Below are 12,975 nucleotides of genomic sequence, written 5' to 3'. Positions count from 1 at the left end.
GAGCAATCTTCTCTCGGAACTTCGCGCCCTAGATGTAACATTCAATGAAATTCAAAAAGTAACAAACGGAGGCACAGTTCGGAGGCCAACGTTATGAAATACATCTGCATATTTATTATCTTGTAGTACAGCGTTTCCCAACCGTTTTTGGTCGCGGACTAATTTCTCACCGGCGAAACCCCTTGCGGACCTAAGGTACGTTTAATGCAACCGTACTCTGTGTGAAGAAGCAATAAAAACAAACACAACGGAATTTGAACAAATTCAGAAATCGGAAATTTGCCGAAATTACGCGTCCGGTAAAAGAGCCGATTTTTTTAGTGTATAATGGCCTTTTCTGTCGCACTATCTTCAATCCATGACAACGACGAGAATTTAAAATGTCTTTCTATTTTAATTGTGTTCGTGGTAACTCGCGGTTGCCTCGACTTACGACAAGATGATAGCATTACTTCTTTAAAATGTCACAGCAATCTGCTAACATATTGCCCGATTATATTTAGTTTTGAAACTTATTTTTATTTTTAGAGATCTTGCAAATTTGTTATCGTCGTTAGGAAAATCCTACTATCTGCTATAAATTTCTAGAAAGTACAACGTGATTTAGTACTTATTAAAAATATATTAAGAAATCAAAAATACATATTCACCGCCTTGCTTTATTATTAATTCAATGGTGATAATTTTAATCTGCGGTTGTGTTGACGAAATAAAAGTAATACTAATCAGAAAATATCATAACAATCCGTGGACACAAAAATGCGTGGTAGAGTGCACGATTATATTTTGCTTTGATTCGTATTTTTGTGAATTCAACAAATCTGAGCTGTTCGTACAACACTAACGGCGCTCCAGTACTGTACATAGCAATCTGGAAAATTAGGGAAATTTTGCAATGTCTAAAGAAGCGTTTTTAATCGGTGCGTACAATCATAAAACAAAAGTTATGGTGTTCTCCGTTTTAGTTATTAATTTTTGTTGCCGCCTCCAATCTAGACAATTTGGGTTGCCACCCTTGACACCTACTAGAAAAAATTTATTCCTCGTTGTTCGAACTCGCGAGAAACAACCCGCGTGTGCTCGTGTTTTCGTCGGAAATTCGCAAGTGAGTTGTGAAATCCAATCGTTTTGACCTGTCGCGTCACATGTTACCAAATTTTCGAATAGTAAATTGCTATTCCAATAGTTGAATATTCGAATATATGCCCAGCCCTATTCAGTAACTACTAACTAGTAATAATTGACTTGAGTAATGTTATGTGAATAATCTTGCTTTTTATGTTTTATTTGAATTTTAACGTAAATCCTAAGTTGGCTGATAGTTAACTTTCGCAAAAACGTTTGCGGCAGTGAGTGAATGCGCAATGAATTTCTGGCTCGTTGCGGACTCATTCAAACTGGAGACTCATTTGAGACCGCGGACTCGGGTTGGGAAACACTGTAATGTAGTACAATGTTGACTGAAATACGTTTGTGTTCGTCGGGAGCTTTAAGGCGTTGCGACTGTCTTGGTACTTGCGTAACACTAAAATCTAGCGGCGACGAACGCATAAAGTGTGTATCTGCTATTCCTATATAAAAATTACACATTACAGTAAAATTACAATATATATATAATGTTAGTTTGAATCCTTTGTCCGTGAATACGTCTCGAGTGTAAATATGAAACGGTATTTACTTGGAAAGGCTGTTGTCTTCATTGTTGAATTCCTGAATTGCCATCATGAAGTTGATTTTCCAGTTGTTGAATTGAATTTCCGAGCGGTTGCGTGTCTTTACACTTTTACACACACACGGAGATCACCAAAATATATGGAGAAAGAGATGCACATTCGCTACAGTTTGATTATTCTGCACTGGTTTGATAACCTGTAATTTTATTTTATCTGTGGAGCCCGGGTAATATATCAGAACATGGTTATTGCAGCATGTTTGGCTATCGGAATGATACCTGCTGATTAGAGTCCAGCAATCCTATCGCACATAACCATCCCCGCACGGGATTCGAACATGCGAACACACGCAGGGTAATCAGAGAAGCGGTGGCGGGCGTAACATAACTAAGCACGATGCGCCACACCAAATATAGATGATAATGGTCATATAAATCTGATTGTATTGCCGGTGCACAAGGCGCGCTTGCGCCTGCCGAGTTTTCCTACACGCGACTCTTTCGGCATCTCTGTACAGTGGTAAACAAATTGGAACATTGTCCGATTTCGAGAAGAAATATAGCAATGATGTTGGACTTCTGTGTCTCACTTTAACGATCACAAACTCATATGAAAATTCATTAGATAACAGCCTCAACAAACTGATCGGTAGATCAAATCTTCTTTTCTGGTTTAGTAATAATGCTTCAAACTAGAAAACCGAAGTAGATGGCATTTGTAACTATTCGATGGCATTTGATACAATCAACAACTCATATTAAAATTTAAGAGCTAACAGCCTTCACAAACCGGTAGGTAGATTAAAACTTCGTTATTAATTGTATAGCATTATCATCTGCACGCTGAATACTTAAAACAATTAGATTATGCACTAATCAGTAATTTATTTCTACCATACTAAAGTACACATTGTGAATAAACAAAGTAAGTCGCGGCGACCTGGATACGGTGCCCAAAAGACGCCCGATCCAAGCTATTATTTTTACTAAAACAAATTACAACGCATAAAACTTGATGATCGAAAGCCAAATACCACAAGAAATAACAATATTTTGAATATATGCTGCTATAGGATACAAAGAAATATGTAGAAATATTTACATGACCAGGAATTAACCAAAATGTGCAGAATCATACTTAACAATTTGAATATATACTCAGGTAAATATCGTTCAATCTCTTGGACACTTATAAATAAAAATGGCATTTGGAATGAAATTTGTTTGCGTGTACAGCGTTTTGCTAATGATCAAAAGAGTTTTTTACAGGCACGCTTATAAAATGTTTTGCCAAAAGTCTATGAGGAATTGGAGGACACTAGGCACACAGGACAAAAAACATTAAAAATGTATTGATAGAACAAATAAAAACTGATTTTGACCACAGCGGGCAGTTTAGTTAATAATACTGTACAAGGTGGAAGACGATATAGGAACAATTTCGGTTAATATACAGTTGAAATTCCTGCTTGACAAAATTTTTTTACAGAGAGTGTCACAAAAGGTAAAGAACGTTTACTTATTTAGTATTCAAAATTGCATCGGAAGGAAATAGAAATGTAAAAATCAATTAATCATCATTGATTCGTCAGCACAAAATAAACGTGGGTATCATAAGAAAAAAACATTGCAAACACAATAGGAATCTATGCGCATATACCGGTATAATCAGATAGTTTATATATACCGAAAATATACTAAAAAGACTAGTTATAGGATCAGATAAGCAGAGTAAACACACATGAATTATAAAATCTGGATCATTTGAGAAAAAATGGCCTGGTATGCGCTTTTTCACTAGAAAATATATTACAGCAAAAGGGCCGGCACAGAACTTGAGTACGTCTTGACCTCGATTAGTTGAGTTTACTGCAATTTCTCATAATGCAATAAAATTAGTTAAAGATATTGGTATTGATTTAAATCACAAAAGCTTCCTTCAAATCCGCCGCCCAATAGAACTAGCACACGGTTCAAAATAAGTACACAGAATGCTGTAATTGCCTTTGACCTAATGCAAAGTTTCGCCGACGAGTTCTCACCACTACGTCATCAACGGGACATACTAATTTGCGTTCGATTTCGGCAGGGTCGACTTTTAAAAATTCGAGTCTCGCAAACGAAGTCCATTTTATGCAAACGGTAACCGCCAAAAATCTTAATAAATTATATAGAACCAAATTTGCTACAAAAATGTTTGCGTGATAACCCACCTTTAAGTTGTGTGACAGGACTCAGGAGTCATGAGGGACCTCATAAGGTTTTCAGGCAGCAACACCTAAAATGCTCGCTGATTCAGGTTAGTGAGCACAAAAGGTTAATAAAAACACCAAAACACTTCAAAAATATTTGAAGAAAAAAAGCAGCATCTTTGGAAAACAAAATATTACTAAATATGTTTTATGAGTGGTTTTAAAATTTATGAGTCACTGTAATAATGGAGACCTATGAATTGTTGTGGTTCCTCAAATAATTCAATTCTTACAAAAATCAAATGCTATGTATTAAAAAACATGGAGTCTGTTTATTTCAAAAAAAGCTAGGTACACTTGAGTTGGGTCTTCTTCCAGGGTGAATGAAAGAGATGTTAGCCAGAAATTTTGGGACAATTATTCATTCAAATTTAAGGACTCAGATCTATCGCATAGAAACAGAATAAAAAAAAAATCACCATTGTGTTAAACACAAATAACTACCATAAAATATTAAAAGATAAAAAATGCATACTACTTCTAACTATTCAACAAAAATATTTTGAAGAATCAGGTAATATGGTCCATGACTGGCAATGCAATTAAGAAAACATCGAATTTACTTCCGATTTCAAGTCAGATGGCAGTTCAGCTAAGACTCTGGTATCTGGAAAATATAAGATTTTGATTGCAGTTAGCATGAATTTGTCTCATTTTGCCTATGTTTCAACCTTAATCTCATCTATATCAGGCCAATTTAAAGATGCAGGCAACTAAAAGCTGTGCAGGTATTCATTTAATGATGAACATAGTTGAGGTATGTAAATAAGTAACGATTGGCGTCTGACTTACATTACGAAGTGTCCAGCTATTAAGTATTTTAGGTTGAATTCCTGATTGGTGGCCATTTTTTATTCAGTCACACTGAACATTGCTAACAGATAACATTGGATTTTTTCTTTTATAGACGGTCCTTACTAATTACACCGCAGCAACACTAAGTGAGCTTGATTTATCCACTGAGTCAGAAATAGAAGAGAATCAATTTGAATGTTCAATTCCAAGCCTAGCACTGGAGTATTGCCTGTCACTATCGAGTCTAACAATATCAAGCCTATTGTTTGAACAGTAAAACATGATCTTTACCACCCATGGATATGTTGCAATCCACCCTATGCCTAATAAAACTGTGTAAAAAGTAGATAATCACCTTTGCTGCGCATTCTTTGCAGAGCTCTTAATTGATCAACAGAATCTATGCCTGTTATAATAACATACTCATGCATATGCTGAACGGCTTCAGTTATTTTTTCAGTCAATTCTGGAGAAGACGAGCATATGATTCGAGATACATTACCCAGCGATGGATGTGTCTGATCATCATGTCCGGAGAGCTTAACATAGAGTGGAAGATTAGAATAAGGATTTTTTCAATTTTCTCAATAAGCATAATACTAAAAAAATTTAGCATTAGGAACAACATATTTGCAATCCAAACAGAAGTGATGTTGTTATGAAAATATCTTCAACTTTGCTAAGTCCTAATAGGAATGGATTAGAACTCATCCTTGAGATGGTACTCCCGTAGTGTGTGTATCAGGTTAGGATTAGGCTATCATTTTATTCCGATTCTCCCTTTTTTTTAGTCCTATTACGAGTTCGGGAACTGTCTGTGTTAGCCAAGTCAATAATACCCCCTACCAATAGGCTTCAGTCCTTTTACACAGCGTAGACGAACAAAATTAGTTACTTCCATATTGGTACACATACTTCTGGAGCGCCCTCGTGACAGGGTGTAATATCAGAAAAATTAATCAGAAATTAGGATAATCGGAATTTCACACAAACCTGTCCATCAAAATCAATCACTAGGACATCTTCACTTTTGGATAATTCGTTGCATTTACATCGAAGGTAATCATAAATATATTTCACTGGATAATTCCCAGTAAAAACTGCAGTAAAATTTTTTCTTTCCAAGATATTTAGTGCAAGGCCATCATTATCCTCATGTAGCTGACAGAAAAGCGTTAATCCTGTAACCTTCCCTCCTTGCTCGAGAGTTCTGTAGCAAAAGGGTGTTGGGAATTACTGAGAAGGGGAAAAAACGTAGCTGGAGATTAGAAAATGGTTGCTTTGATTACAGATGTTTACAAGATTACTGGATCCCAAACAAAATAGCAAAGGCATCATGATGAGATTTTTCTCCCATATTTGACTATTAAAACATCTGAATATTCAAAAAGACCGTATTGTTTGGTTTGCATGGTTACTTATTTACGCGTTACGCCCACCTACTCTGAATGATTTCATGTGGTCTTATTTTACTCTTTTAGAAAAGAAAAAAAGTAACAAGCAGACTAGATAGCGATCGGAGACCGCCGACATATCGATCTGGAGTTTCGATTCCTTCGCTCTGACTCAATAGCGACATCGCGTGTCCCATCCTTAATTAATTAAAAACTCGCTAATTATACGACATAATTCATCCAAAATCAATAGGCTTCTCGTCCGAGATATGATAAATGCACATGCAAAATTTGGCGCAAATTTAACCTCGCTTTCGTGAGCTATCACGTAACATACGAAAGTGTCTAACAGACAAACAGACAAATACCTATAAACATACTTACCGATCGAGATCGATAAGTAATAATAATATTCATCAATAAACTATTTCAACTCAGACAAACTTCTGTACAAAAAAATCATCACCCACTGGTGAAACAGAGATTGTTTATCTCTGACAAACCTGATAGAGTGAAGTGTTTCTTTTACTCCATAGTGACCTGAGGTACAAGACTTCATCACCTCTTTCTGTCTCAGTAATTTTTGCAAATCTTCACTTTTCACTGGATCAATTTTCAGAGAACAGTTGAGACTACCGTCTTTTCCTGGAACTCTGTTTAAAATAAATGAAAGGGAATCTAATGAATCCCAGGTCCATCATTTATATTTAATGAGTTCACAATGAATCGAAATTCAAGTCGAGAACAATGATTTTAAAACTTTAAAAGTAGCAATAATATTTTATGACTTTCATTTCACAACATGTAGACATAAATTTGAAAATGGTCTAAAATGAACAAAAATAGCTGAACAAAAATTCTTCTATTTCAAGTGTCACTACTATTCAAACTTGTAATTGCTGTATATCAGTCGCATCAGCAATTAACATCACACAAAGTTTCCCCCAATGTTGCTATGCATGGCCATATCCAGTCTTTGCGTGAAGAATCAGATTGAAAAATATGAGCAACAGCATAATATATCATTATGACGTAAAACTTACTTCCTTGTAGTATTCATAATCAAACTAATACGAATTCATAAATCTCATTGACCTGTTATTATGGACGCCCATCTACTTATGATTCAATATGATCAGTATTTTAGATAATCTATACAGACATGTATGACAACAAAACCATGATATAGGTAATTATGTGAACTAACATATGACAAGTTTGACAATTTAAAAAGATTTTAAATTTTTAAAAAACAATTGCCGATAACCGGTAATTCTTTCAAAAATCTTCTCATAACTTATATAACTTTAAATTGCATTTACAGTAATTTTTTTTAGATTAATCAATCATTGTTACTGTTTATCATAAAGATTTATCCAAATCTGTAGAGCCGGAGGATTGACATGTTTCATTTCATATTGGGATCAAAGAAGTATTTTTAAACTTGAGTCAAATGAATTCTCACGAGTAACACTTTAAGACTTTTAATAATGGTGATAATACCAAAAGTCAAAATCCAGACAAAAAGCACAAATTGATAAAGCATTGCCAACAAATAATTGTACCAGACTTTGCATAAACAACATTCTTGGTATCAAAATTCAAGCAATTTCAAACACAAACAACTTTAGTTTGACCTGGGTTTGCTTACTTTTCTGACCATTATTTAATATACCTATGCCATGGTATTTTAAAACCTATGGAGTTAAAATCAAAACCGATGCCACACAGATTCAGATGTGAATTTTCACCTATTCCAAAGTTCGGTTTCACTAATGAGCAGATATATTGGTCATATTTTACGCATTCACAGATTGCAATCTTCCATAACCTTAACCATCTCAATGACAAATATTAGAACAGATATTCATACTCATGAAAAACAAGGTTAAATTTTGTCATCACACACCTGAATTTTGCCATTGGTGGTTTCCCAATATTCATCCTCAATAGCAATAGATAGTTAAAGGCAAAACCTTGACCATGTTTACAAATTTCCTTTTCAAGATCATCACTGATTGTTTCTCCTACAAGCTGCTTGAAGATTTGTTCATCTTTGGAAGCAAATGTTTTACCTTTTTTATACCCTAAAAATAAACAATTGATGAAAATGTTTCCTAATAAACAATTTTACACAATACACAATAGGCACACACCTCGGTTCAGATAATGAGGAGCATAATTCAAATAACTTTGGTAGTTAGTTTTAGGACACAAACCTTTCCAATACAGTATACTTAGTTGTCTTGCGACCTGATAATAGCGCATCACAGGAAAGGACAAGAAATTACAATAGATGTATTTTCTAAGATTGTCAGGTAACCACAGAAAAAAATGAAACCACAATCTTCAAGGCAGTATAACATCAGTAATAAGTTGCTACTACAGAAAAGGTAACTGGCATCCAAATAAAGTTTTTGAGTCTGAATTATGGAGTATATTCAAAGTAGGACATTCATAAGTGGATTATCACTATTCCACATATCTGTACCGGTAGTCTGATTAAGTATATCAATAATTTTAAGCACGTTTTCACTGACAATTTAGAAAACTTACTTGTTCACACAGATAGCTAAACAAATCTGGGCATTGGACATACTGTAATGAATTCATTCACTAAATATTCCTCTGCCGTCAGCTACTAAAACTTATCTATTGATGAACTGCAATTGAATTCGACAATAGAGCAAAGTTTCTCCAATTGTTATCAATTTGCTTTTATGAATCTGTTAATCTATCCCAGGGTTGTGGAACAACGAACTAAAATAATTTTAAAATGCAAAATTTTATCTGTCAAACATTTATTGGGTCACTTAAAATTTCAAGTTCAAGTGAGCACCTTTTTGAACATAAACTGTCAGATTGGGATTACATGATTGATGAGGAAATATGAGTGTTGACAATGGCCACACTAAATGTTTTGGCGGGTCGATTTATGGCCTCCGAGCCATCTGTTGCACTACCCCTGATCGACACGAACATCCCAGAAATATATTAGATTTAAGTACTCAGCGGCAGTGATATCTTACCAGATGAGGTTTTATTCTGAAGCAGTGATGGTTGGGTAGGGACAGCAGTTTGAAATCCATATTGTGCTGCATAGGATGTACTAGGAAATTGTACTTCACTACTGCAAGGTACTGGATTCTTCATTAACGTCATAAAATCAAAGTCTGCAAAAGCCTTTGGTGGTGCTGTTATGAAATAAAATACTATTTTATTTTATTCTCATAAAGATAGAAACCAAAGGTGATATGATAGATTAATCAGCGCAGCTGATATTAATGGTTCACTGTTTTGTCATCCTAAATGCTTGAATGGAAAATGGTGGTATAACCAAATATTGAAGTATTCAACTCATATATATAATTGGGATACCTATATATCCCATGAGATTCGAACCCGAAAATCTATATATAAAAATCAAATTTTCAAACCAATTAGAGTAAAATTGAAGTAAAACTCAGTATTGTTATAATTCTTGAATTTCTGATTAAAGAATGAGCATATAATAATTTTTAATACAACAAATAGCATTTAGTCCAATTCATTGACTATGTTGAACACAAACATATCGTATTCTTGGACACTACCTGGCACAAACAAAGGCATTTACCAATCGAACAATAAAATATTGTATATAAATTTCTATCCCTAAACACTAGATTACACCAGACATATTTTGCATAGTGAGTTGACATGAAAAAAAATAATTTCCTCACCTTGTTCTGCTGTTCTTCTCGATCCTTCGTCAGTATTTTGCATTGTCGCTGTAGAAGACTGAGAATCCGATGCAGACTCTACTTGATTAGTCTTTTTAATATCTGTCATACCCTTTCCTCTTTTTTTTCTTTGCCTGATCTTTTTTGAACCCAACCAGAACATATCAATAATAGCAAGTCTGTGTTCCACGCATTCCTTCACATTGTTTCCCCGAAGAATGAAGAAAAATGAATTATTCTCAAGAAACTCAGTGAAATCTTCTTCCTTAGTAGGTGAAACTTGTTTAACTTCATCATCAGCCTGACCCCGGTGACCCAGAAGTGACTTAACAGAGATAGGTGATTTTTTTATGACGAATACAGAATAATACTTCACTGCTGCCATCTCTTTTTTGAATGTTTCATTGAGATCCTCATTTTCTCTGATGTATTTCTTCTTCCATATTGAATTTTTCCAGAATACAAACTCATTAGCATTTCTCGCAACGAAATTTTTTACACCAATGTTCCACTGCTCTACAGTATGCAGATATCTTCTGTGTTCGTGATCTGGTCGAATTATACTGTTTACCATATCCATTGAAATCTTGTTTTCATGAGCATCCATGTTTTCCAGAAATTCATCAGCGATTTCTTTTTCTATTTCAGAGAGACAAAGAACATCATTTTTTATTTCAAAAATTTCTGGATTGCAGTTTGACACTTTTCTGATATCTTCCACACCGCCGTTTTTCAGAAATCGTGGGCAGTTATCAGTAGCGTTTTTTAATCGTTCAGCGAGTTCTTCAAGATTGAATGGACCATTGTCCTTGAGATATTTTCGTAAATAATGATCACCACCTCTAATACTAGGGTCATCTTTTTGTATTTTTGGCTCGTGCAATGAAACATTTATGGCCTTGTATTTAACTTTGTGTTCTCCATCAGTTGGTATAATATTAACGTATACTCTGCTGTCTCTAGAAAAGGTGTCAGTGAGATCACATCCATGCATATTTGCCGATGATTGATCAAAATACGCTCTTGATACTGGCTGGTCATCAATGAGGCGAATGAAACCAAATGTTTTCCCAACATACTCAACTTTTCCAGAATATTTATTTGGTCCACCAATGAAGTTTGAAGAAGCCATGACTTATGAGTGTGCTGTAAAATTACAAATAAGCAGTGGCTAACAATACATGGATTGTAATATAAGACCTGAATACACCTAATGTATATTTAATATTGGTTCTCAATCTGTAAAACATGAAAATAATATGTTAGTATTAAGGAAGATGTCAGTTGAATTACGCTATACATAGGCTCTTAGAAATATTACTCGTCATTGCGCCTTTTTTTGTCATTTATATCTAAAAAACAATAGTCGTAATTTCAGCAGACAAAAGTGGGCCGGATTCGGCCCGCGGGCAGTAATTTGCTCTCCCTGCCACCCTTGGTCTAGAGTCTAGACTATATTGATTACTCCATTCTTTACAAATACAATAAAGCACACGTTGTTCTATTCACTATCTACTGATCTATGCATGAAAATTTAATCCAAATTATGCATAAATTTTAGACATTTACGGTAAATATTTTCATATAATATTCATCAAAGCTGGTATTGCATAGAGAATGTCACATCATGATTGAAATATGTATGAGATCGTTAATGTGTTCATACAATAATAAATCATTCTTTCACTTGTTTTTGATAAATTTAACGCATATTACTTTTATTTATTTCATCATATTTTACTGAATTTTGATATTCCCGAATGTTTTGATTTCTTGCATATTACTGTGATTCATTTAGATTTGCATTCCGAAATATTGGCTAAACTGATATATATTTTTTTCAATAAAATAAATTTGAAACATAATTCACTAATTCCATGGAAGATTCAATCCATAAGTTGCCATTTTCCAATGTATAACATTATATGATATCACATATTCATAATTACTGAATTAATTTAGGTTGTAATATTACAGTTATTGATATATATAAATAAGGTATGTAAAAAAACAAGTAATAATTAGATCTGCATGTTGTATAATACAATAGTATATTTAGTTATGTGGCCAGTACACAGTAAAGACTTTCTTATTAATATACATATACAATGGTTTAACTAGAAATGTTATACAGTTTTTGCATAACAGCATAACTTAACATTTTTTTATTGACTTGATTCCAGGATTCTCTATATTTTTACGATCAACAATCGATATTTTCACTTTTTGGACGACTCTGTACACATTTGGCATAACGTTTTAAAATATAGCTTCATTTCTTTCAAGCCATATTTCATGTCTAGCGATAGAGATTATAAGGGTTATACACTCTAACTTTTCAGCAGTATGATAAAATTCATAATCACTGAAGTCAAGCATTAAACAAGTTCTGAAATCTTTCTTTAATTTGCAATTTTGTGATATTTTCATTATTTTTTATGTAAAGCCATCGCCAGAAATCTTTAAATAAATTTCAATGCCAATCGGAAGACTGTATTGAGATTTTAGGATCGAATTATTATATTATGAATACAAAATTTCCATGTTTCGGTTTTTCAATTCAAATCTTATTCCCCCCAATATATATGAATAATATAGTATAAATTCATACCATAACCATGATGTCATTAATTTAATATATTCCAATATTCCGTCGCCAGAAATCAACAGCCCATCAACATTCCAAAACAAATGCTACTCTAGTTCCGATACAGGGGAATCCCCTAAACGAGATGCAGAAGTGTTTGGGCCAAACAGCAAGCTGTCATCTCGCCAACAAAAATACAGCAAAAAATGTTAATACGAATACATAGGCTTACCATACGTCCCGGTTTAGCCGGGACAGTCCCGGATTTGACAAGCTGTCCCGGCGTCCCGGCCGGTTGACTCAAATGTCCCGGTTTGTCAGCACGGTTTTCATGGGTAAAAAATTCAAATTCATTATTATTACAAATTTTTTTTTAACGGTGACAGGCCATTTACCACTGTTTTGCGACACACTGTGCTAGTTTAGAGAGAGAAATCGCTCTATTGTTATGTCACAATTGGTATATGTTTTAATGTGTTTTCTGGCGTTAACTGCAATGTCGTTAAGTTGTCGAAATGCCAAAAAGAAAGTACAAGTTTTCTGATGAGTTGAA

The 12,975-nt window shown here is 34.2% G+C and overlaps 2 protein-coding genes across 4 annotated transcripts in view; one reads left to right on the top strand and one right to left on the bottom strand.

Moving 5' to 3' along the window:
• Positions 1–12,975, top strand: part of LOC120339668 (ras-related protein Rap-1b-like) — a 352,566-nt gene that overhangs the window by 52,164 nt on the left and 287,427 nt on the right. The gene's annotated exons all lie outside the window — the stretch shown is intronic.
• On the bottom strand, positions 2,538–12,804 carry LOC120339255 (uncharacterized). 3 transcript variants are annotated; one of them, XM_078115829.1, is made up of 8 exons: positions 12,655–12,804; positions 9,836–10,981; positions 9,143–9,307; positions 8,023–8,200; positions 6,617–6,766; positions 5,713–5,929; positions 5,075–5,258; positions 2,538–4,531 (listed from the first exon to the last, which is right to left on the bottom strand). In XM_078115829.1, exons 2-8 carry the CDS (start codon positions 10,965–10,967, stop codon positions 4,467–4,469), a joined length of 2,091 nt encoding a protein of 696 aa, XP_077971955.1. In that variant the 5' UTR covers positions 10,968–10,981; positions 12,655–12,804; the 3' UTR covers positions 2,538–4,466. The 3 variants fall into 3 exon arrangements, with proteins under 3 accessions (XP_077971955.1, XP_039263282.2, XP_039263283.2); XM_039407348.2 differs by lacking the exon at positions 12,655–12,804 and having other exon boundaries at positions 9,836–11,090; XM_039407349.2 differs by lacking the exons at positions 2,538–4,531; positions 5,075–5,258; positions 12,655–12,804 and having other exon boundaries at positions 5,747–5,955; positions 9,836–11,090.

Source organism: Styela clava, chromosome 9 (assembly GCF_964204865.1).
Source record: "Styela clava chromosome 9, kaStyClav1.hap1.2, whole genome shotgun sequence".
Classification (NCBI taxonomy): domain Eukaryota; kingdom Metazoa; phylum Chordata; class Ascidiacea; order Stolidobranchia; family Styelidae; genus Styela; species Styela clava.
The sequence above is the reverse complement of the archived record's forward strand: the minus strand, read 5'-3'. Positions and strand labels throughout refer to the sequence as shown.